The sequence below is a fragment of the Symphalangus syndactylus genome, chromosome 12 (genome assembly GCF_028878055.3).
Source record: "Symphalangus syndactylus isolate Jambi chromosome 12, NHGRI_mSymSyn1-v2.1_pri, whole genome shotgun sequence".
In the NCBI taxonomy this organism is placed as follows: domain Eukaryota; kingdom Metazoa; phylum Chordata; class Mammalia; order Primates; family Hylobatidae; genus Symphalangus; species Symphalangus syndactylus.
Window position 1 is genome coordinate 50850039 of NC_072441.2, and position 22359 is coordinate 50872397.

General features: G+C 35.4%; 1 protein-coding gene across 3 annotated transcripts in view; it reads right to left on the bottom strand.

Annotated features, from left to right (window-relative positions):
• The window catches only part of DPYD (dihydropyrimidine dehydrogenase), an 858879-nt gene that overhangs the window by 216451 nt on the left and 620069 nt on the right, over nt 1-22359 (bottom strand). For all 3 annotated transcript variants that reach the window (XM_063624340.1, XM_063624342.1, XM_063624341.1), the window contains 2 exons: nt 3664-3784; nt 2573-2692 (listed from right to left, as the gene is read on the bottom strand). In XM_063624340.1, the coding sequence (XP_063480410.1) occupies nt 2573-2692; nt 3664-3784 (241 nt within the window). The remainder of the gene's footprint in view (nt 1-2572; nt 2693-3663; nt 3785-22359) is intronic.

Here is a 22359-nt window from a genome sequence, read left to right on the forward strand (position 1 = left end):
AAGTTAACTAAGTAAAAAGTGCGTTTTACATTATGGCATATATAAGTGTATATTATGTGTATAACTGAAAAAGAAGTTTGGCCAAACAATACTTATCCCAACTATATGCAAAGCATTCTGACATTTTTTATTCTATTTCATTATTTAAAATGTTGATTACAGTTCACTAAACTTGACTGCATAGTATACTCATGAGTTGGGAACCAACCTTTGAAAGACATTGCTCTCAAATCCAGGTTACTTATATCTGAAATAATTCCACTGACATTCCTTAGCTGAGATCCTGTTTTCCCAATGCAAGTCACTGTCCTTTATTAGCTAACGCATTTTCTCTAGAAGAACATTCCTGAAATGTGCCCATTTTTCTACAGCAGGTATACTACTCCAGGTGCCTCACTATTTCCGTATTTAAACAAAACATAATCTTCAAAGAGCAGAAATCTTATTCTGAGAAAAATAATAACAATTGAATAAACAGCTAAAGAATATATCGAAAGGGGAAAATATCCTTCACTGGCAATGAAAAGTATGTATTGTGTTCAGGCGGCTATCTAAAATTAAACTCTATTTAGTTTTCACTTTTTAAAAATCTGATTCATGCAGCACCTCTGAAAGCAGACATTGCCATGCTCTGAGAGAACACTTGAGCAGATATTAGCACTGTGCCATGGTAAATTTTTTTAAAATCTTATAAAAATATCTAGCTTATTTTGTATAACTTTCAGTATTAAAGCAGCATTTGAAGTCCTGACAACCATATTTGATAAAACTCCCGTAAAATTTGAAACCATTATTATTTAACACAATTTTGCTAGGCTAAGTTTTGCTGGAACTCATACTGAATGTACTCTGTTATAGAACTTGCTCTGTCCTAAAATATATTATCATTGCCTATTTAAACTGCTTTTCAGATTCTATTACCTTTAAACTTAAGCAAGCATTGCTTTAAAGGAGGGAAACTATATTAATTCTGTCAATGTGGAGAAAGGCTATTTTCAAAACAGATTGTTTAATGTGAAGAAACTTAATATAGAACCTATTAGAAATGAGGTACAAGTCCTTTAAAATGTTAGGGATTTTTTGTTGTTTAAAATGAAAGTTCTACCCAGGCTTACCTAAGCTTATAGCCCAAGTGAATATTTATATATGAATTTATAAATCTTAGAAATAGAGTTTTATGGAAATGCTAACAGGCCCTGAGGTATGGCTGAGCTTGTTTTCAGGTACTGCTATAATTTCCAGTGTGTGTATGCTTAAAGACTGCAACACAAAAGACTTTTTCTAATGCTGTAATTTTGTAGTTTTATTAGACTGAGTTATAGCATGGGAGAATATTCAGAAATTGCAGCTTAAATGAGAAAACGTGAATGGTGTTACTTATATAAAATACTACTGCAATAGTTCTTTTTTATTAATTTTTAATGTTCAGCACCCTCTGTGACCTCCTTTATTCTCTTGCTGTCAACATGGCAGGGTGGAAAAATTGAAATGGGCTGACAGAAAACATAGTGCATGTTACAGCCCAACTCTGGAGTCTCTTGACTCTCTTTCTGTGGCACATGCTAATGCGGTCCACGTTATTCTGCATTACAATAATATTTAAGGCCCTGTTTGATAGCTCCTGATAAAAGTGAGCTGTGTCTGAAGCCTGAGCAGGTGCTCCTCGTCAGCCTTCTTCTTTCTGACATTGTGGGAATGGCATTCAATTAAAAGCAGAATATAACCGTTTTTGTTCCTCATGGCTCACAGGCATACTTCATACTCTCAAAACAGAATACCTCAGCATGGATAGAGCTTTATTTGTGTCTGTCCAGTCTCTTCCAAAAGCACATTTTGGTCTGATGCAGCAATGCTTTTCTTGAACAGTGGGGCACTGTTACGTTATGTATATTTACCACTTTCTCTATCACCAAGGAGACTAATCCCAAACCAGTACAGTCAAGAACCTTACAGCATTGTCTCTGCAAGACCAAGTTCATGTTGTCACAGTCACAGAGTGCACAGGGCAGAGATACTGAACAGGACCTTGAGATTAAAACCTCTCTTTCTTTTTCAAATTCAAGCATATGATGATGAGAAAGAGCATGCAAAGGTGTGAGGTCTGCAAATGTCTTGTCAGCTGATGCTTAATTCAGTGTTTTAATAGCTTGTTTGGGGCAGTTGGGACAAGGTTTTTGAAGGTAGATGTCTAAATTCTAGGAAGAATGGAAACTAGTCCAGACCATGAAAAAGATATTGTAATAAGGGTGCCTATATTTTTCTCTCAGAGGGCCCTCATATTAACCCTTACTAGTAAGTGGCAAAAGAACTGAGAGACGATGAGAAATTCTTAGGAAAGCATGGACCACAAGAGAATAGAATTTGTGCAAGACCTTATCTTGATATTCTCTCATCCTGTGCTGTCACTTGAGCTTTCATATTCAATCTGTTCTGTCATAACTATTAGGAATATTGATCAGCTATGAGTTATAAGGATTTGGGATCATAAAGGACACAAAACTCTTTCAACATGACCTTCTGATTTTTCAGCAACCTCCAAGAAAGCACAATGCAAGAAGTGGGCAACACCTACCAGACACTCCTCCATATGTAGTTCGCTTTGCAATCCCCACTGCTGGCCAAGGTGTGCCATCAGATTTTAATCCCATCAGACCTGAGACAGTGTTGGTGGCTGTAACGCCATCGGCACCACCTGTGAAAGACACATCAACATTTTCATGCAGCTCTTATAAGACACGATAGTTAAAACCCATTCAAACCCTCACATCCCAGAAAAATGCATTCTATTTTATCTTGAGAACATGTCTTCTCCTCAAAGTTCTTCACTAATTTAACTCCTACATTTATGTTTAAAATTTCAAACATTAAAGAAGTTTTAATTACCACAACTTTACTTTCTCAATTATTTTTTTTCTTTTTTTTAATTTATTATTATTATACTTTAGGTTTTAGGGTACATGTGCACAATGTGCAGGTTTGTTACATATGTATCCATGTGCCATGTTGATTTCCTGCACCCATTAACTCGTCATTTAGCATTAGGTATATCTCCTAATGCTGTCTTTCTCAATTATTATACAGACTTGTTGTTACCAAATGTTTTGTATTTGGTGTTATTTTCCAGGTAATTTACAATGTCTTTGCAAGACAGGGTGCAATTTCCCTGGGATGGAACACAAGCATGCATGATTTTTGTATTCAACAGATATTTATTGAGCATGTGTTTAAGGAAGTCAGCTAGGCCCTATAAAATATGAAGAGAACTCATAAGAAATTTCACACTGTGCAAATTGAAATTTCTTTTTTTTTTCTTTTTTACTTCATTAAAGTTTAATATATTGAATTGTTACATTATGAGGTCATTTATTTTGGACAGGTTTGCTGTGACTGTGTTTTTTGTTCTTATAATGTGTGAAATCAGTGTTTATTAGGAAAAACTATAAACGATCTTGTGTTTCTAGATCAAAGTTCATGGTCAATTTGCTAGCATGAGTCCAGGTGTAAATCTCCTGTGTTTGTGGGATCAAGTGCTCAATTGGAAACATTTAAAATTGAGACAAAAAAATATACATGTGTTTGTAGGAGAAGACATACTTGAGTATGGCTACATTATGTGGGCCAATATTTACAGTAGTGGGCAACTGATTCAAGTCAAGTTCTTACCTTCCTTTGCAGCTCTTGCGATGCTCACAATATCAGTGACATTTGGGGTCAGCTTGGCAAAAAAAGGAATCTGAACAGCTTGCCTAACCCAGCGGCAGATGTTCCGCACCAGCTCTGGATCCTGTTCAAATAGGTCGGTTAAATATAGAACATAATTAAAGAATTGTGATCAAAATGTGTACTGGAACAACAGCAAAGCTGGAGACATGCAAGACAAATCCAACTTGACAATGAGCTACATGATATATTTCTCAAATTCCTCCTCAGTATTACACCTAGACTCATTAGGGAACTAAGGTTAACACACTTCAAGTGAACTGCAAATTCATCACATAAAGGTTAAATTCCTCAAGAGAGCCTTTAGAAAATAAAATTTCAAAGAACAAAATGGAAGACAGTGCTTCCCACTTTCAGTTAAATATTATCAGGAATGAAACACAAACTTTTGATGTTAAGTACAAGAAACATTACAAAATTTCTAGTGATCTCATTGGTTTAAGCAAAATAAATATTTAAACTGCTGACTCTCAAGTGAATGATATTAAATCTAAAGCTTGTTGTTTTCATTATTAGACTTAGTCTTGACGTGTATTCAAAATAAAATCTATGACTTCATCATCAATCTACATGTGATATATAGTATATGCAAATATGGAATAATTCAGCCTTGTATTATACATGAGCTGATCGGTAACTTTAATTTACTTTTGTAAATGTTACCAAGATCTGTGCAGCATTTTCAGCACTCACGTACTTGAAAGAATTGATCAAAATGACAAAAATGAAATAAAATATCAAATGCTCATTTTAAAAAGCAAGAAATAGACATTTCCCTGTGCCTATTTTCTGTGATTTTCCAGGCTTTTATTTTCTCATGGGGCAAGTATCATTTAGAGGGCAAACACCTATCCTTTCCAGTGAATAACTTAGCTACAGTACAGTAATGTTCTTTGATTTCAACACATACAATAGCCCTTTTTTTCATTACTTTTAGTGCAAAATTTATTCTGACAGGTACTGATAATGTGCTTTGATAAATTACCTTAAAGTATGCAATAGCAATTCATTATTGAACTTGGTAATATTATGTTAGCAAGTTAAAATGTTTTTGAATAAAAGAAAAACTCAGACAAATACAGTCATATATTTAAACTATGAAATAGTAGGCAAGCATATCATTTGTAATTAATATTTTTATATGGAAGAAAGTTGTTCTTTGCATTTTAACCTTTCGAATTCCTTTAAGATGAGATTTGTAATGTTATAACCTTTAGAAAGAACCTTTTCACTTAGGTTTAATGTGTCTTGATCCATCATCCTGTATTACTCAAAAAGTTATGCATTTTTGTGCTAAGATACTGCAATGAGGTAATTTCTGTTGATTGTTATCATCTCTATTAAGCAAAACTTAATACTTTTAAAAAAAGTCTTTGGCTTGGCTTATTCTCTTTTTAGAACAGTAATTTCTTCATTAAACATAAATATTAAAAAAGTACTATATGGAATGCTCTACAGGGCATAGTGTGCATTATGAATAGTAAAATGTGGAGACTTAGCTGTACAAATTCTAACTCATGAAAATGGAGATCTGCCCCTGCCCATGCAATGCTCATGAAATATTTATAACCTCTGCATTGGTATTATGAAGGCAGTTGCATCTTTGTGACTTTCATTTCTAAGTTATGAATTTCCATGGGACTTAGCCTAGAAATGACAGTAACTCTAGATGATATGAATTGCATGTCCTTTGTGGAAGCTCTCTTTAAGGTAGAATTTGACAATAATTTAAAGATCACTTGAATAGCATAATACATGGAATGTATCCTGGTAAGAATTACTGAAACAAACTTGAAATATTATTTGGTTCCAATACAGTAAACACTAATAATCTGATATAGGCTTCTAAGTGGCTTTCAATACTATTGACCCCCATGCCATAATAATTTACTTCGAACATTTGTCAGACATTTTTTCTGATTTTCACTAGGTGACTGCTTTAAATGACTGCCTCTTACCCATTGCTTAACAATCTGGAATTTGTTCAAAGTTTTTCAAATTCTTAGAAAGACATGGGTTTTTTTTGGTTAGCACTGTTTACTTGAATCATCTGTCTCTATTTTGAGATACCATAATTTGACCCTCCATGAGTAAATTTGACCCTCCATGAGTAAAGTTGACAGTGTTCACATATATTTTTCTCATCTTCATACTTAGGCAAGCCAGCTGCTGACTAATCATCACAGCCAAGAGTAAGTACAATTTGGCTACCTGAAAATTTTAAAAACAACTTCTAACCAAAATTACCATAAAAATTAATGATTGTTCTATAAATTGCAATGTTTTGTTTGACAGGTATAATAGAGAATATTCTAATCCAACTAGAAATGTGGTGAGGTCAATAACATCATGAAATGAATCTATATACTTTGGGGAATTCAAGAATAGACTGTAACTATTTATATTTTCCTGGTTTCTTCACAATTTTGATATGAATGTTCAAGATCTAAAAGCAATTAATAGTGTTTCTACATCTTGACCTTCTCAATTTCCAGTGATAGCATGAGATGGCTTTGCCTTTTGTAACAAGCCAGTTTTTAGAATCTTATTAAAATAAATAAGTTTTAGACAATGTCTAATTCTTCCCCAAATCTTCAGGATCAGAAATATACAAAAGTACTCTTATCTCTCAGACAAATCAAGAGTTTACCATTACCAATACATACAAAAAGAAGAAGAGGAAGAAAGAAAACAAAAAACAATTATTGACTGCTCTATTTCTGGGCACTAAAAAATATATGTTGTGTCAATGAATAAGGAATGAGTGAAAACTTGGCAACTTGGCATATTTTCACATTATTTCCTTATATATCCATCAAAATATAAACTATGTCTAGATTTAAGAAAAACCCAGATATATTTTATGATAATGTCTAAAAGCATGAAATGTAGGAAGACTACTTTACAAATCACTGGTAATTCTGTGAAAAAGTGATGAATAATTAAGCAAAATAGAATAGCTTAACAAAATTTTAAAATGTCTAATACACAAAAACGTCTACCTAGATCACAAAGCCTTTATTGGTGCTTTCTAAAGGCATTAACGCTTCTCCCTGAACATGATTTGCAATCTCTGTCACAGTAGTTGTTTGTCTCTGTGTGTGTGTGTGTGTGTGTGTGTGTGTGCATGTTCTTCAATACCTGTTAACCCTTTTGCTATTCAATGTGATTACCAAAGAAAGCACTGAAGCAATAAAATGATTTCCTGTGATGGAGGTGTATGGTATTATAAGCAGAAAGACACTTGAAGCCCCTAAGAGAATGAGTGACAGATCTAGGGAGCAAACAGTGGTCTTGAGGATACTACGTAAAGTGAAGGTACCAGAGCAGACTTGTGAAGTGCTGAGAAAAGATTTGGTAAAAGCAAGCTAGAGGCAAATTTGGCCTATCTGAAAATTTTGATGAAGTACAGCCCAGTGTCTGCCTGCAACTAATCTTATCAGGAATAGATTCCTATGAAAATCAAACAACGGTGACAACACAATTAGAAAATGTAATGCTGAGGAATGCAGATTACTTGCTGCAGTAATGTCCATTATGCAAAACTGGTTGTTTCTAAAGCTCAATTTCTAATCTGGGCCACAAGATAATAATTTTTAATTCTAGTAACTACTCTGTATTTAGTTACACATTAAGGGAGTTCTATAAATGATCCATCCTGCTGCTTTTGAGACCCTGAAGATGACCTCTTCATTGTAGAGCAGGCATTTCCACCAATTACTTAGGGCATCAAATCTCACTGGTTTCATATCCTCTTCAAAGGAATAAGCACTACAGAATGAGACTGAGAATTTCCTGATAAGCTAAATTACAAGTGAAATTTTGACTTGAAGAAACATTTCTCTCCCATTTACCTAGTAATTTTGACTCTGTACAATTCATTTCAAAATGGCTTTCTTAGAAGCTGGCATTTCAATAAATCCACTGAAAAATTTTACCAGTTATAAAACGTTTTTCGCTAAGCAACTCTTAAGTCTTATTTTATATGACATTCCAAGAGGTGGCTAGAATTTTCATTACATCCATGTTTCTGATGGAAAGAACTGGGGCCCAGAAGATCAATCCGAGTACCAATTTCACCTTCTTAATTTTCTTTCCCATTATCATGTCCTAAACCTTCATCTTCTTTGGCAAAATTGCTCCCTGAAGTGAAATTCAGCCATCAATTGTAAACTAGAACTATAAAAGGCTTCTACTTCACTTATTCCTGTAAGACTAGAAGTAGCTGCAAAATAATGAGCAAAAGTGATGTATTATCCTTCTATGTCAATAAAACAGGACAGGCAGTCAACTATTCCAGGTACAATTATAATATTAGTGAATGCAAAGATTATATGTTAAAATGGAGATGTTTTTATTAACTTTTTTTAGCATGTGTCCTTCTTGCATCTGTTTTCCTAAGTATTCTAATGGTGGTCCAACCACTTTGGAAATCAGTTGTGCAGTTTCCTAAAAAGGTAAACGTGGGCTTACTAATCAACCCAGAAATTCAACTCTTAATTATATATACAAGTGAGATGGAAACATATTTCTACATTAAAACATGCACATGAATACTCTTAGAAACTTTTTCAAAATAGGCCCAAATTTGACATAACGCCAATATTCATCAATATGTGAGTTGAATAAACAAAATTGCTGCATATCCGCACAATGAAATATGATTCAGCAACAAAAAGAAACTAATGAATCATGCCACAACTTGGAATTAATAAAACAACATGATGCTGAGTTACAGAAGTAGACATTACATGCATACATTTATTGAAATTCTGTAGGAGGAAAAACTATGAGTATGGAAAGCAGAGCAGTGGCTGCTGAGACTGAGAATTAGGCATGGAGGAGGAATTAAGTGGAAACAAGTATAAGAAAATTTTTGAGGGTAATGGAAATGCTCCATTTTCTTTAAAGGAAAACTATTGATATATTTGAAGATATTAAAATTAAAATGTTAATATATTTAAATGAAAAGACAAGGCACAAAGTGGGACAAGATTCTGCAGCATGACTTTTAAAGGAGTAGTATCCAGAATATATAAAGAACCACCCGCAAATTAATGAGAAAAATGGGCAAAACTTTAACATACTTCATTCAACATAACATGCTTCACTGGATTTCATTCAAGATGAAATCCAAATGGCCAAAAAATACATGAAATGTGATCAGCCTTATGAACACCTTTCACATTTTTTCCATATAAGGACAATGCTCATTTAAACCACAATGTGATGCCATTATATATCTACCAGATCGGGGGGGTTGGGGGAAAGTCAATACACCCTGGGGAGAATGTAAATCAGTACAAGAGTCTTTGGGAAACAGTTTGGCATGATCTAGGTTCCACTCTTATGCATATGTCCTTTTAAAGATGCAAACTCCAGAATACATGTTCAAAATATCCATAGTAGCACTGTTTGAAATAGCCCCAAAGTGGAAAAAATCCAAATTGTCCATCAAGAATAAAATGAAAAATAAATGGTGATACAGTCAGACAATGGAATAAACACACTAGAGCTACATAACAATGATAAGGATGAATCTCATAATGCTTAGCAAAAGAAACTAGTCTCAAAAGTATACAATATAATTTGATTCATATAAATTCCTTAAATAGAAAGTAAATATGGTCTTTGGAGACATATACATGGGTGATAAAACTACGAAAAAAAAGCAAAGCAAAGAGTAGGGATGGTGTTAAAGTGGACAGAGAGGGTTGTGTTAGGGAGGGACATATAGGGAGCTTTTGAGGAGTTGGAGATGTTCTATTTCTTGACCTGGTGGTCACATGGTGTGCACACTATGATTTGTTAAAAAATATATATGTATGTGTGTAGGTATCTGTTTACACATGCATACGTATATGTTTCATGTACGTTGTCTATATTCCACAATAAGGAAATATACAAACGACCAGCAAATATGAAAAGACATTGAATCTCGCTAGTAATTAGAAAAACAAAAGAATAAACATGATCACCTATCATGATTTGCCAAAAATGTAAAGACTGATAATATCCCTCTTTGCTGAGGTTGCAAAGAAACAGGCGTTCTCATAGGCTCTCAATAGGAAAGTAAATTAATAACTCCTTTTTGAAGAACAATGTGGCAATATGTATAAAAATGTAAAGCTCATCTAGTAAGTTTTAAATTCCAATTCCAAATATCTATCCTAATGAAATTCACACGCACTCAAGATACGTGTACAAAGATGTCTGCCGTTCACTACAGCACTGTTTGCAGTAGTGAAAAAAAAGAATAAATGTCAATATGGGAAGATTTGTGAAAAGTACTATAATCCATACAATGAAATACTATGCAGCCATTAAAAATAAATCTTTATAAACTGACATAGAAAGACATCCAAAAGACATTAAGTGAACAAAAGCAAGACACAGAATAACACGCACATAGCCTAATCCTGTTTTTAAAATATAAATATGTACATATATTTATATAGAGGTCTGAAAAACAGATTACACATTTACGCTGTAACCTGTTAGCAGTGATTACCTCTGAAATGTTCCATATTTTGAATGTGGTATAATCGGGTATAGACATTTGCCAAAACACATCAAACTCTACACTTGTGTGTTCATGCTAATATAGGTAAATTATTTCTAATATAGATAAATTTCATCTATTATTCTAAAAATAATTCTAAAGGCACTCAAATATAAAAAGAAAAATGAAAGAAAGTGGCATTGTAGGTAATGTGGGTTCTACCCTTTTGGCAAATATTTATTGACTATGAGGCACTACAAATTTTCCATGCTGAACACTAAGATGAATGAAACTAGAGTCTGCAAGGAAATGCAAACCAGGCACATAATAAAATGGATATTTGATACTAAGTGTCACAAAAGACAAGACATTCTGAAAGTGTTCTATCATTTCAGCTTATTTCAGAGCGGGTAGCACAGAACCTGACACATAGTAGGCATTCAACAGTATTGCTGAATTGATAGAGCCTACACCACACAAATTGACACTGACTTTCTTATTTCTATGTACTTGGAGGAAAATTGAGAGTACAGTATACTGGGTCCAGGATAACCTAACAGACAACTGTTTTAGGTACTATATTGGATAGTACAGATTTAGAGACATGTAATATGCTATCCCTGTTCTGTAAAAACATAAACCAAAATATTTTATAGTCTAGGGGAGACAAATGCATACAACAAACACATAATGTGATTATAAAATGTTGTAACTGTATATACCTGGAATGTGTACATGTGTGCCTGTGTACATGTGTGTGTGTGTGTGGCCACTTTCTTGTGCCTTAAGTAGAAGATGACATAGACCCAATTGTGTGTTCTCTCATCCCCAGGCACATAGCCTTCTCTATTCTGTTTCATTTCAAGTTTTTTCTTACTTCTCTCTTTCTACCTGGAATGCCCTTCATTTTTTGTCCCTTGAATAATACCCTTCAAAGCAGACCTCCATGACAAATCCTTCCATCCCACTTCAGCACAGGACGGATTAGTAAATGACTGCCTCTTTAGTGCTCCTATAATGTTTCTTTATTATTGCATTTATCACAGTGTTTTATAGTCATCTTCTCTGTTTAATAATCAATTTCTTTCTACTAGACTATTAGTCTTTTAGAGGATGTATTTTACTCTTTTATCCTAGCAAAGAGCCTGGTACATGAAAGACAGTAAATACCATGTTGAATGAAAGAATGAAGAACTTCTAATTGCATACCAGCTTTCCATCATGAACCACAAAACATTTGCATCTCCTCTTCCATGGAGCCAAAATAAGCTGGAGACACAGGATATTAGCAGCTCTTACTCCAGGAGCCAACTGAGTTTGAAAACGGTCTTTTGATGCTCTCCATCAGTGAGCTAAAATACTTGGAGAGAACTGTCCCCTACTGTGGCCTGGAAGTCCACGAGAACCCACCTGAGGGCCCAGGCTGACCACGATCCTTTCTGTCTGAACCTTTAATATATTGAGGGCTTTTCCAGAGTTTGTACCTCTTACCCTGACCCTGCCTCAACTCCCAGTCTTTAGTCCCTGGGGCCTTGAGGGGAAGGGAGATGCTGTCCATGTTTTTATCAGCTAAAGGGAACTACATTCCTGTTTTGTTCCTTTAAATATCATTTCTGGTGAATATAACTTAATGATTTTTTTTCTTCCTTTCAGACAAAATTTCCCTAGTGTACCATTCCTCTGACATTCTTAGTGTCAATGCTCCCCATTTCACTTAGTCTCTAAAGCTTTTTTTTTTTTTTTTTACAAATGGACAAGAATTGCCATACACTACTCACTGTTCAGTTAATTCCTGACTGCCAGCGTTCTTTCAGGCACTATTTTAATTCTCTGCGAGGACTCTCAGATTCTCTCCACCAGCTCACTTCTTACTCTCAAATGGCAGTGTTAATTGTAGAGATCAGCCCTGAAAGCTGTTCAAATTTCAAATCTCCTCTGCCACAATTTGTCCCTACGGAATCAGATTCAGATTTCATAGAATTATCTTGCTTCTGCTGGCTAATCCCAACAGGAAATCCATGGCCTCACCTGGCCATGGTAATGAAGTTTGAGAGGTACCTGCCCAAATAAACAGATCAATGAACACCTTCTGCCCACAGTTTCATGTGCTATTCTAGACACTGAGCCTCTCAGGAGCACTGTAGCACTATTGCTATCTTAATATGTAAATACCTTGTCTCTATTCCAGGAATCCCATGTTGCATCAAAGAAATGGAAGCAGGGCTCAGACCCTGCATGGTAGAGGGGGCTCTGCAATTTAAAGGTTAACTTTCTGAAATGTTGAGGAGTCGCATAACTTGTCACGAGAACTGATGAGTAGATATGCTAAAGTAACTAAGTTATGAAAAGGTCTTAGAAAAATACATGCAGAAGCAGGCAACTGCAACAGACACAGACATGAACCACTCAGATCTACCTTCAGGAACAGACTCTGGCCCAGCTGCAGGAGTGTGGTGAGCTGACTGCCTCTAACTGCTTCCTCCTTTAGGTGTGCCTCACTTTTAAACTGGGGTCATGCTTCTTTCAGGGAGAACCCAGTGAATGATAGCAAAACTGTAGTACAAGGGTCTAGCTATTTCTGGTGAATGTGGGACTCCTCTAATAGGCAATTTTTGTCCTGAAGCTCCCTACTGGGCTAGCAAAGATTTTTCTTGTGTCTGTATCAGGGTCCAATGGCTCCCCTTTTCCAATTTTGCTTCCACTTTTTTCCTTTCACAAGCATTTCTCTCCAATAAACCTTTTGCCCTCCTAACTCCCTCTCTGTGTCTGATTCCTGGAAGACTCAACTGACACAACAGTTCTTTACTTGTATGAAGAATTCTCCCTGTAAGATTAGGCTATATTCTAGGAAAGTCAAAGAAGAAAAAAAACTTGCCCCAGTGACCCCAGGATATCTCACTGAGAGGAATTCAAGAAAGCTACGCTGAATCCAAAAAAATCTCTCAAATTTCTTCTGAATTCTAGTTCTACCCTTGGCTTGACAGAACAAGGTCTCTTGGAATGTCCTGAATACAGTTAAGCCTTGTTGGTGACATACCCAGCAATAGCCAATATATGCTCAGGGAAGAGAAAAGGCCCAATACCAGGAAGCAGGGCTAATTTTTTTTCCTAGAAAAAGACTGCTTTTAGGGACGTAGTAGGAGACAATGATTGAGTGACCTCTGCAAAAAGACAACTCAGAGACATCCTTAAAGAGTTTGGACACTCACTTGATCTTTTGATTTTAGAACTTGCTCAAACTCACTATTGTGATGTGGGACTCTGGAAGCGACTATGCAGAAGCCCATGGATAAAGGACATGATGTCTTTGTGTCCGCAAGACAAAATTATCCATCAAGGGAGGATGGCCAGAGGAATCAGTGTATATGCTAATACTCATTCCAATTCTTTGTCTCTTACAGATGCAATCAATGACAAACCTCTTGAAAACATCACTGAGAGGCTGGGCACATTGGCTTATGCCTGTAATCCCAGCACTTTGGAAGACTGAGGAGGGTGGATCACTTGAGGTCAGGCATTCAAGACCACCCTGGCCCACATGGCGAATCCTTGTCTCTACTAAAAGTACAAAAAAGGAAAAAACAAAAAAAAAAAAACACAAAAAACCAGGCATGGTAACACATACCTGTAATCCCAGCTACTCAGGAGGCCGAGGAATGAGAATCTTTTAAACCTAGGAGGTGGAGGCTGCAGTGAGCCGAGATTACATCACTGCATTCCAGCCTAGGCAACAGAGCAAGACTCTGTCTCAATAAAATAAAATAAAATAAAATAAAATAAAATAAAATAAAATAAATCATTCATTGCGAGGTCAGATGAAACTTCTTCCAGGTGTGTTGAGCCTCCAATGCCCTCTGTTCTGAACTGTACTCCATTCTAATGTCTGCTTTAGCTTTCATAATCCATTCTGCTTGTTTGAAGTCTAGTTCTCCCTTTCCACTATCTGTATTCTACATTTCTAGACTTTATCCGTTGTTCACTTCTTTCTGGATTGGATCCCTCTGAGCCTCTATGCCTGCCTGAATTGATCTGAAGTTGCCCACCTTGCACCCATACTTGATCTATGACTTGTCTGTCACTTCGGGGCAGCCATTCCTTTCTGCCTTATAATGTTTTTCTTTACCTATGGTGTATATTCCCAGGTCTATTTCCCTTGTCTTAGCTTTTATCATGTTTTTTTCTAAAACCAAGATTGACATAGGTTCCATAGGCCTATCTTCATAGGCAAACAAAAAACTCTTCAAGAGCCATACATTGGCCATATTTCGTGGTAATTAGGACACCTCCAAATCTTCTACATTAAAGCATTTCAGAATAGTTTATTCTTTTGTTGAAACCTTTATACTGAGCCAAAAAATGAGCTTGAACTTTCTTTATGTGTGGGATATTATTTATCTTTAAATTAAAATGGTAGTTTTATCTACCATACAAAAAGGGTGTCATCCATAGTTTGCTTATTAATGAGGGTATGCAGCATAATTTGGAAGATCTTAATATATGGAGAAACAGGTCATGCACATATTTTCCTGATACCACCAGTAGGTGTTCAAAATTGTGGACCAGCTGAGCCAAAATGAACCCCAGCAGGTTTCCTAATCATTGCTTAGAACACATTAAAAAGACCTCAGTGGGTTATGAAATATAGGCAGCTGCTTGCCCTACTATGTATGGATTCATTTTGGATAAGGGCAAGTGTGTATGTAAATGTATAATAAGGAGTTTTTATTCTTTGCAGACTTCAAGCAGTTTGGCATTTGTTTTCCTAATGCAAAGCATTAGTGTAAACAGTATAACAATTGATATTTTATACATCTGTTGGTCTATTCACTTAGCTTATGTATTTCAGTGCTAGACTTAGAAAACAACCACAAGCATAAAACCTCAGTATTTTTATAATCCCATGTTGAAGTGAATGATTAACCAACACAGGGAGGAAGCTAGTGTGGGGCAGCATTCTGCCCTGGATCACCCACCATGCTGATACATTTAGGATGAAGAGAGTCTAGGGAAGTTATGCTTGTGTCCTGGGAATGTTATGAAATCCAAGCAAGAAAGAATTACTATTGAGGCAATTTTAAATAACCTAGCAGAGAAAAACTGCAATCCCTTAGCAATGAATGGTTCCGACTAAGGAGAACTCATCCATAACGAGTTGGTATAGTTCTTTAAAGAATTTCTTCCCATTGCTGCTGTAGGAGCTGGAAAGAAATATCTAGGCCATTTTGTTTGTTTGTTTGTTTGTTTTTGCCAGCTCTGTGGACTGATATCCCTTTTTGAGCTAAATACTAAAGGAAATAATACTATGAAGAAAATACTAAAGTGGGTGACTTTGGTAGAAGTCTTTGGTGATAATGTGGGATAGAAAAGGCTTTAAACATGACCTTTTATAAGTGTGGTATTCACAAATTCAAAATGAAATTCATGGATACTGGATTTTATCTAAAATCTTTAGCAATCTTGAACGTAAAAATCCTTATCAATATATTTATTACACTCATGTGGTGGTTTATAAGCATACATGTCATAAGGGGTGTGTCTGTGTAAAAAGAGAGTTCTCTATTTTAATCTTTCAGGTGTCAAGGAAAGGAAACATGGCGAGGTTACTCCATTTTGGGGAGTTTATTACAACCATACATGGAAAAATAAAAAAGTAAGTGAAATGTTTTTGGTAAAGGAAGAGCTAGGCCTCTGGGGACTGGGACACCATCACTCATTTTGTAAGACATACAGCAGCTCTAAAGAGCAGCTCTTGTTTTCTCGTTGTTCCTTTAGGAATGAGTGTCTATTGTTTGAAGGATTAAAAACTCTGCAATACGAATACATCTGCTCTTATTTCTCAGCATCTCTTATTCCATTTCTACTTCTACTCACTTTCTCCTTTTTCCTATATTACCTTTTTGGTTCTCCAATTTTTTTCAAAATTGAGTTGAATTTGGTTTTCCAATTCAATTTTTTTACTATATATATATATGCATATATGTGTGTGTGTATATACATAGGCATATATGTGTGTGTAAATACGTATGTATATATGTATATATACATATCATATATACACATATCTATATCCACATATGTGTATATATACACGTATATATGTATATATACATATATGTATATGTATACGTACATATACGTGTACATATACATGTGTACACGTATACACATTTATATACATATATACATATCATATATATACATATGTGTATATATACACGTATATATACACACACACACACATATATATACATATATATATAATATATTTGAAAACAAATCCACAGAGAACAAGACTCAGTACATACAGTGTTCTTTATATTTTGGCTGTCTGAAATTTGACTTCCCTTCCTATTTGCAGGAAATTGAAACCATATGAAGCATTGGTAGGACACAGGAACTATCCCCATTTTGCATGCCTTTAAAAAGAGGGTCTTACTCTTTCTACTGTCTTGCTACCAAAAAACCAGTCCACGATCTAGGCCTAGCTAACTGAAGATCCAGCCCAAAGTTTTAACCTCACAATCAGAAAAGTGGTTAAAGTGTATTCGTGGTAGTGTGTGTTGCAGCATCTCCTGACAGTATCCAATGATGGCAGTAGTGGTGGATATCAACCCTGGTAGAGGCAGTATTAGCTGGACAACTCTTGGTGTTCATTCTCTGAGCCTTTTTGTTTTTTGCCCATTTTCTAAGCCTGCCGTTCCTGCCTTCTTTGATTCCGTAAGGCATCTTGTATCCCACCAATAAATCTCCTTTCACTTCTGACAGCCAGTCAGTTTCTGTTGCTTGCAATTAAGAGTGTTAATTGATACAGGCAGTTGGCCACTATCCAGTGTGGAGTGACATTATTGCCTGGGTTACGGCATCACACTTCCTGACAAGTTGCTGACCTCTTTTTATTTAGTCTCCAAGTGGTTGCTTTTTGCTCAGGGATACAGTATCTGGTCCAGTAAATTGTGGTCAAGGTAGCCAGGACACACACTTTTATGGCAGGTGTATGCCAAATACTGCTTCTAGTTACTTTTCTTTAGAAAGGAGCTATTGGCCTGGCCGAGCAGGTCCTTAGTTTCATGGACTATGTGGAAATTACAAGCGTAAGGCATCAACTTTGTCCTCAAAGAACTTACAATCAAGTTATAGTTTCAGTTATGACACTTAAATTATGTCAGGTTCAGTAGAATATAAAAATGGCCTTTAGAATTACAATATATCTCTATTCCTCTATAAATCATTTAGCATTTTAATATGTCATAATGAGTAATCCCTCATATAATTCAGGAGACCCTTGCAGAAAGAAGTGATAAATATCACCCAGATCCAGGAAAGCTTTATTTGAAATGGATTAACAGTGGCTGATTTCTACAAGATGGATATGTAGACAGAGAACAGTAATATAGTCCATAAGGGAAAATATCTTGAGGCACTGAAGTTAAATTAAAATATGATCTCCCTTTCATTCTCAATACCTGCATGATTACCAATTCGAAAAGATCTTTCATTTATCCCAACTCAACTTTACAGAAATGCCTGAAGCCTACATTGTTGATAAAACAGTTGATGAAGTTTTCATGGGGGAAAAAAATCTTTAAACCGCTTGATATACAAAGTCATATTAGTACTAAAACAGATGGGTATTTACTTTTGCAATATTCAACAAATGCAGAGTACCCAAAGGACTGCTAAATTTAGATAGTTTAAAACTTTGCTTTTTTTTTTTTTTTTTCACTTAAAAAGGAACATACTATGGTGAACTTTGCTGGCTATGTAATTAACATCTAGAAGCCACAGCACCTAATTAGATTTTTACATCATCTGGGCAAAGGCAGCATCCAGCACTATAAAGAAGTCTTTATCTCATACCTTTCAAATTGCTACTATTCCTAGAACTTAATATAAAACTGCTAAAATCACAAATGTAACTCACAGATTTCTTACTGCTTTTTACTTTTTTTGAAAGTGAATAATTTGTGGGAATACTGAAACCTTCTGAATTTGGACCAATGTCCTTAAATGAGCACTTGAAACCATCCTGCCTCTAACCATGAAAGCTTTACAGTCTTCATGGTTTAGGCCATTCTTGTTTTGGTAAAATAAACAGACATAAAAATGATCCAAAACAATGTGTTCTACTTGAAGTGTTTATGAAGTGAATGGAAACTTAGCAGTGGAGTGATTAGTTTTTATTAACTTCTACAGTGTGTATGTATGAGAGAGATGTGAGGAGACAACAGTGAAGGTGATTGTAGTTTGGAATCTTGAGGGATTCACAAAATCACTGGCTGGAGTAGAGCCTATGGAACAATGTATGACTAAAAAATACTTAAGAAAGGGTTCAAAAGCATAGGAATGCATGGTATCACATGAAATGGGAAGGAAACTAGTGCATATGAAGGAAGCAGGGAGGAGACATGTCCACATGGTTCAGCTAGAGTTTAGGGTCAGTTTTTGAAAGTTTTGTGCCTTATCCTTTAGGCAATTAGAAAACATGGAAGGCCATACATTTAATCCATGTTTTAGAAACATAACTCTTTTTTTTAAATTTTATTATTATTATACTTTAAGTTTTAGGATACATGTGCACAACATGCAGGTTTGTTACATATGTATACATGTGCCATGCTGGTGTGCTGCACCCATTAACTCGTCCTTTAGCATGAGGTATACCTCCTAATGCTGTCCCTCCCCCCTCCCCCCACCCCACAACAGTCCCCGGTGTGTGATGTTCCCCTTCCTGTGTCCACGTGTTTTCATTGTTCAATTCCCACCTATGAGTGACAACATGCAGTGTTTGGTTTTTTGTCCTTGTGATAGTTTGCTGAGAATGATGGTTTCCAGTTTCATCCATGTCCCTACAAAGGACATGAACTCATCATTTTTTATGGATGCATAGTATTCCATGGTGTATATGTGCCACATTTTCTTAATCCAGTCTATTGTTGTTGGACATTTAGGTTGGTTCCAAGTCTTTGCTATTGTGAATAGTGCCACTATAAACATACGTGTGCATGTGTCTTTACAGCAGCATGATTTATAGTCCTTTGGGTATATACCCAGTAATGGGATGGCTGGGTCAAATGGTATTTCTAGTTCTAGATCCTGAGGAATCACCACACTGACTTCCACAATGGTTGAACTAGTTTGCAGTCCCACCAACAGTGTAAAAGTGTTCCTATTTCTCCACATCCTCTCCAGCACCTGTTGTTTCCTGACTTTTTAATGATCGCCATTCTAACTGGTGTGAGATGGTATCTCATTGTGGTTTTGATTTGCATTTCTCTGATGGCCAGTGATGATGAGCATTTTTTCATGTGTTTTTTGGCTGCATAAATGTCTTCTTTTGAGAAGTGTCTGTTCATATCCTTCGCCCACTTTTTAAGCTACCAATGACTTTCTTCACAGAATTGGAAAAAACTACTTTAAAGTTCATATGGAACCAAAAAAGAGCCCACATTGCCAAGTCAATCCTAAGCCAAAAGAACAAAGCTGGAGGCATCACGCTACCTGACTTCAAACTATACTACAAGGCTACAGTCACCAAAACAGCGTGGTACTGGTACCAAAACAGAGATATAGACCAATGGAACAGAACAGAGCCCTCAGAAATAATGCCGCATATCTACAAGTATCTGATCTTTGACAAACCTGACAAAAACAAGCAATGGGGAAAGGATTGCCTATTTAATAAATGGTGCTGGGAAAACTGGCTAGCCATATGTAGAAACCTGAAACTGGATGCTTTCCTTGCACCTTATACAAAAATTAATTCAAGATGGATTAAAGACTTAAACATAAGACCTAAAACCATAAAAAGCCTAGAAGAAAACCTAGGCAATACCATTCAGGACATAGGCATGGGCAAAGACTTCATGTCTAAAACACCAAAAGCAATGGCAACAAAAGCCAAAATTGACAAATGGGATCTAATTAAACTAAAGAGCTTCTGCACAGCAAAACAAACTACCATCAGAGTGAACAGGCAACCTACAGAATGGGAGAAAATTTTTGCAACCTACTGACAAAGGGCTAATATCCAGAAGCTACAATGAACTCAAACAAATTTACAAGAAAAAAACAAACAAACCCATCAAAAAGTGGGCGAAACATAACTCTTATATATGTCTATGGGGTGAGAGTATAAGATAAGAGTCCAAGCAGGAGACCAATCAGAAAGAGAAGGTATGGCTAATGTGAAGCAATGTCAGTGAAAATCAATAACTTCAAGTGGACTAGGATGTTATTTTAAAGATGAATGTTAAAAAGTTTCAAGATAAAGACAAATCAGAGTTGGGGAATGAAAATTTAAAATTTTGCAGATCTCAATTGCTGGAGGATAGCAGTGTCATCAACCAAGTTAGGAAACACAAGAGAAGCAGGTTTTGGCAAGGGCTGGGGAAGGGTGAATGAATTTTAGACACATTGAGTTTGAGGTCTCTATGGGACAGCTACCTGAAAGAATCTGTCTGAGAGTTAATAGTAATCTGGATCTCAGAAAGGAGTTTTGGAAACATAGATTTGAGAGTCATTGGCAGAACTGTCAAATTAAACTCTAATTAGTAGATGGTGGTTGATGTCTTGTGAACGGATGAGAAGATGGAAGGAAAAGGGCTTAAGCTTTGGGATCATTAATACTAAGGTGCAGAATCCTTATAATGGTCAGAGAGAGAGGAGAACAACCAGGAAAAATATAAATGAGAAGACCACTTCCCCTAAAAAAGATGTGGATGAAATTATTGAGGTAAAATACTGCAGAGAAATGAGGTAGAATGAAGACTGAAATGTAAGTAATAGAATATACCACTCACAGTTATTGGCAACTTACGGGAATGTAGTTATAGACACCTAATAAGATGGAAGGCAGATTGCAAGGGGTTAAGAAATTAATATTTGCAAACATATAGTCAAAGAAAACTAACAATAAAATTAATCTGAACTATCAGAGCCTATAACTGTGCTTTACATAAAAGATGTGTAAAACAAATATATCAATTAATTATCATTTTACAGTTCTCATAATTAGAACTAATGACATGATGAAAGAGATCATCTGTTATGATACAAGGCAATAAATGTATGTAAAGATAAAGAGATTATAAGACATTTTAAAATAAATCAATTGTGGTTTAAACAACATCCCCGAATTCTTACAATGTGAAATCAGCAACTGTCTGAGACACCAAAAATGAACTTTGCTAATTAAACACATAATTGAGATCACAGGCCTAAATAGGACCTGAAGAAGTTCCCAGACAATATTAAAACTAACATATATACCACAGTTAATGATTTTCCAAGTCCTCTCACCTATTAGCTTTATGGTGCTTAAATCATTTTAGCTTTCTTATTTTCTTTCAAAGTATCCCTAGCAAGAGATACAGTAGACTCTGCTTCTCATAATATTTATAATCATCAAATTCCACTGAATATCTTTCTTATCCTGCTACAGATTAAAATCATATCTACTTGTCTTACCTTGAATGAGAAAAGAAACAACTATTTACCGTAATTCATTCAATATTCCTGCATTATATTTTTCAAATGTTAAAGTATTTTCCGGATTATAAAAAAAGTTCCTAATTATTGTGGAAGCAAATACCAACTTGAATACAGAAGAAAAAACTAAAATTACTTATAATGAAACAACTAAATAGAAATAAAATTAAAAAGGTCTATTTCCTTTAAGAAAATTTTACTCCTTTATTGAGTAAATACACTGTACTCAAAATTTAATGCTTATCATTTTTAGTTATATATCCTTCATTTTTATATAAGGTGCATTCCCTATGTCACTAAGCTTCTTTAAAAATACTATTTTAACAGTTATATATTTCATATAATAATTTATACATCATATAGATACACCCTATTTTACTTATTTATTTCTCAATTTTTGGATGTTGAGATTATTTCCAGGTTTTGTTATAAATAACATGGCACTAAATCTCTTCTAATGGGTGGTGCTCATAAATTGCCTTGCTTTTGATGCTAGGTGCTGTGTTTGTAGGCAAAACTTATATTACGAAAAGCAAATACATAACAATAGACATTTAGAAGATAAAACTTCTTAGAAGAACTGGGTAATCAATAGCTCTGGGCCTGGCACAAGTAGGAACTTTGATGCTGTATGTTAACACAGGGGCAAC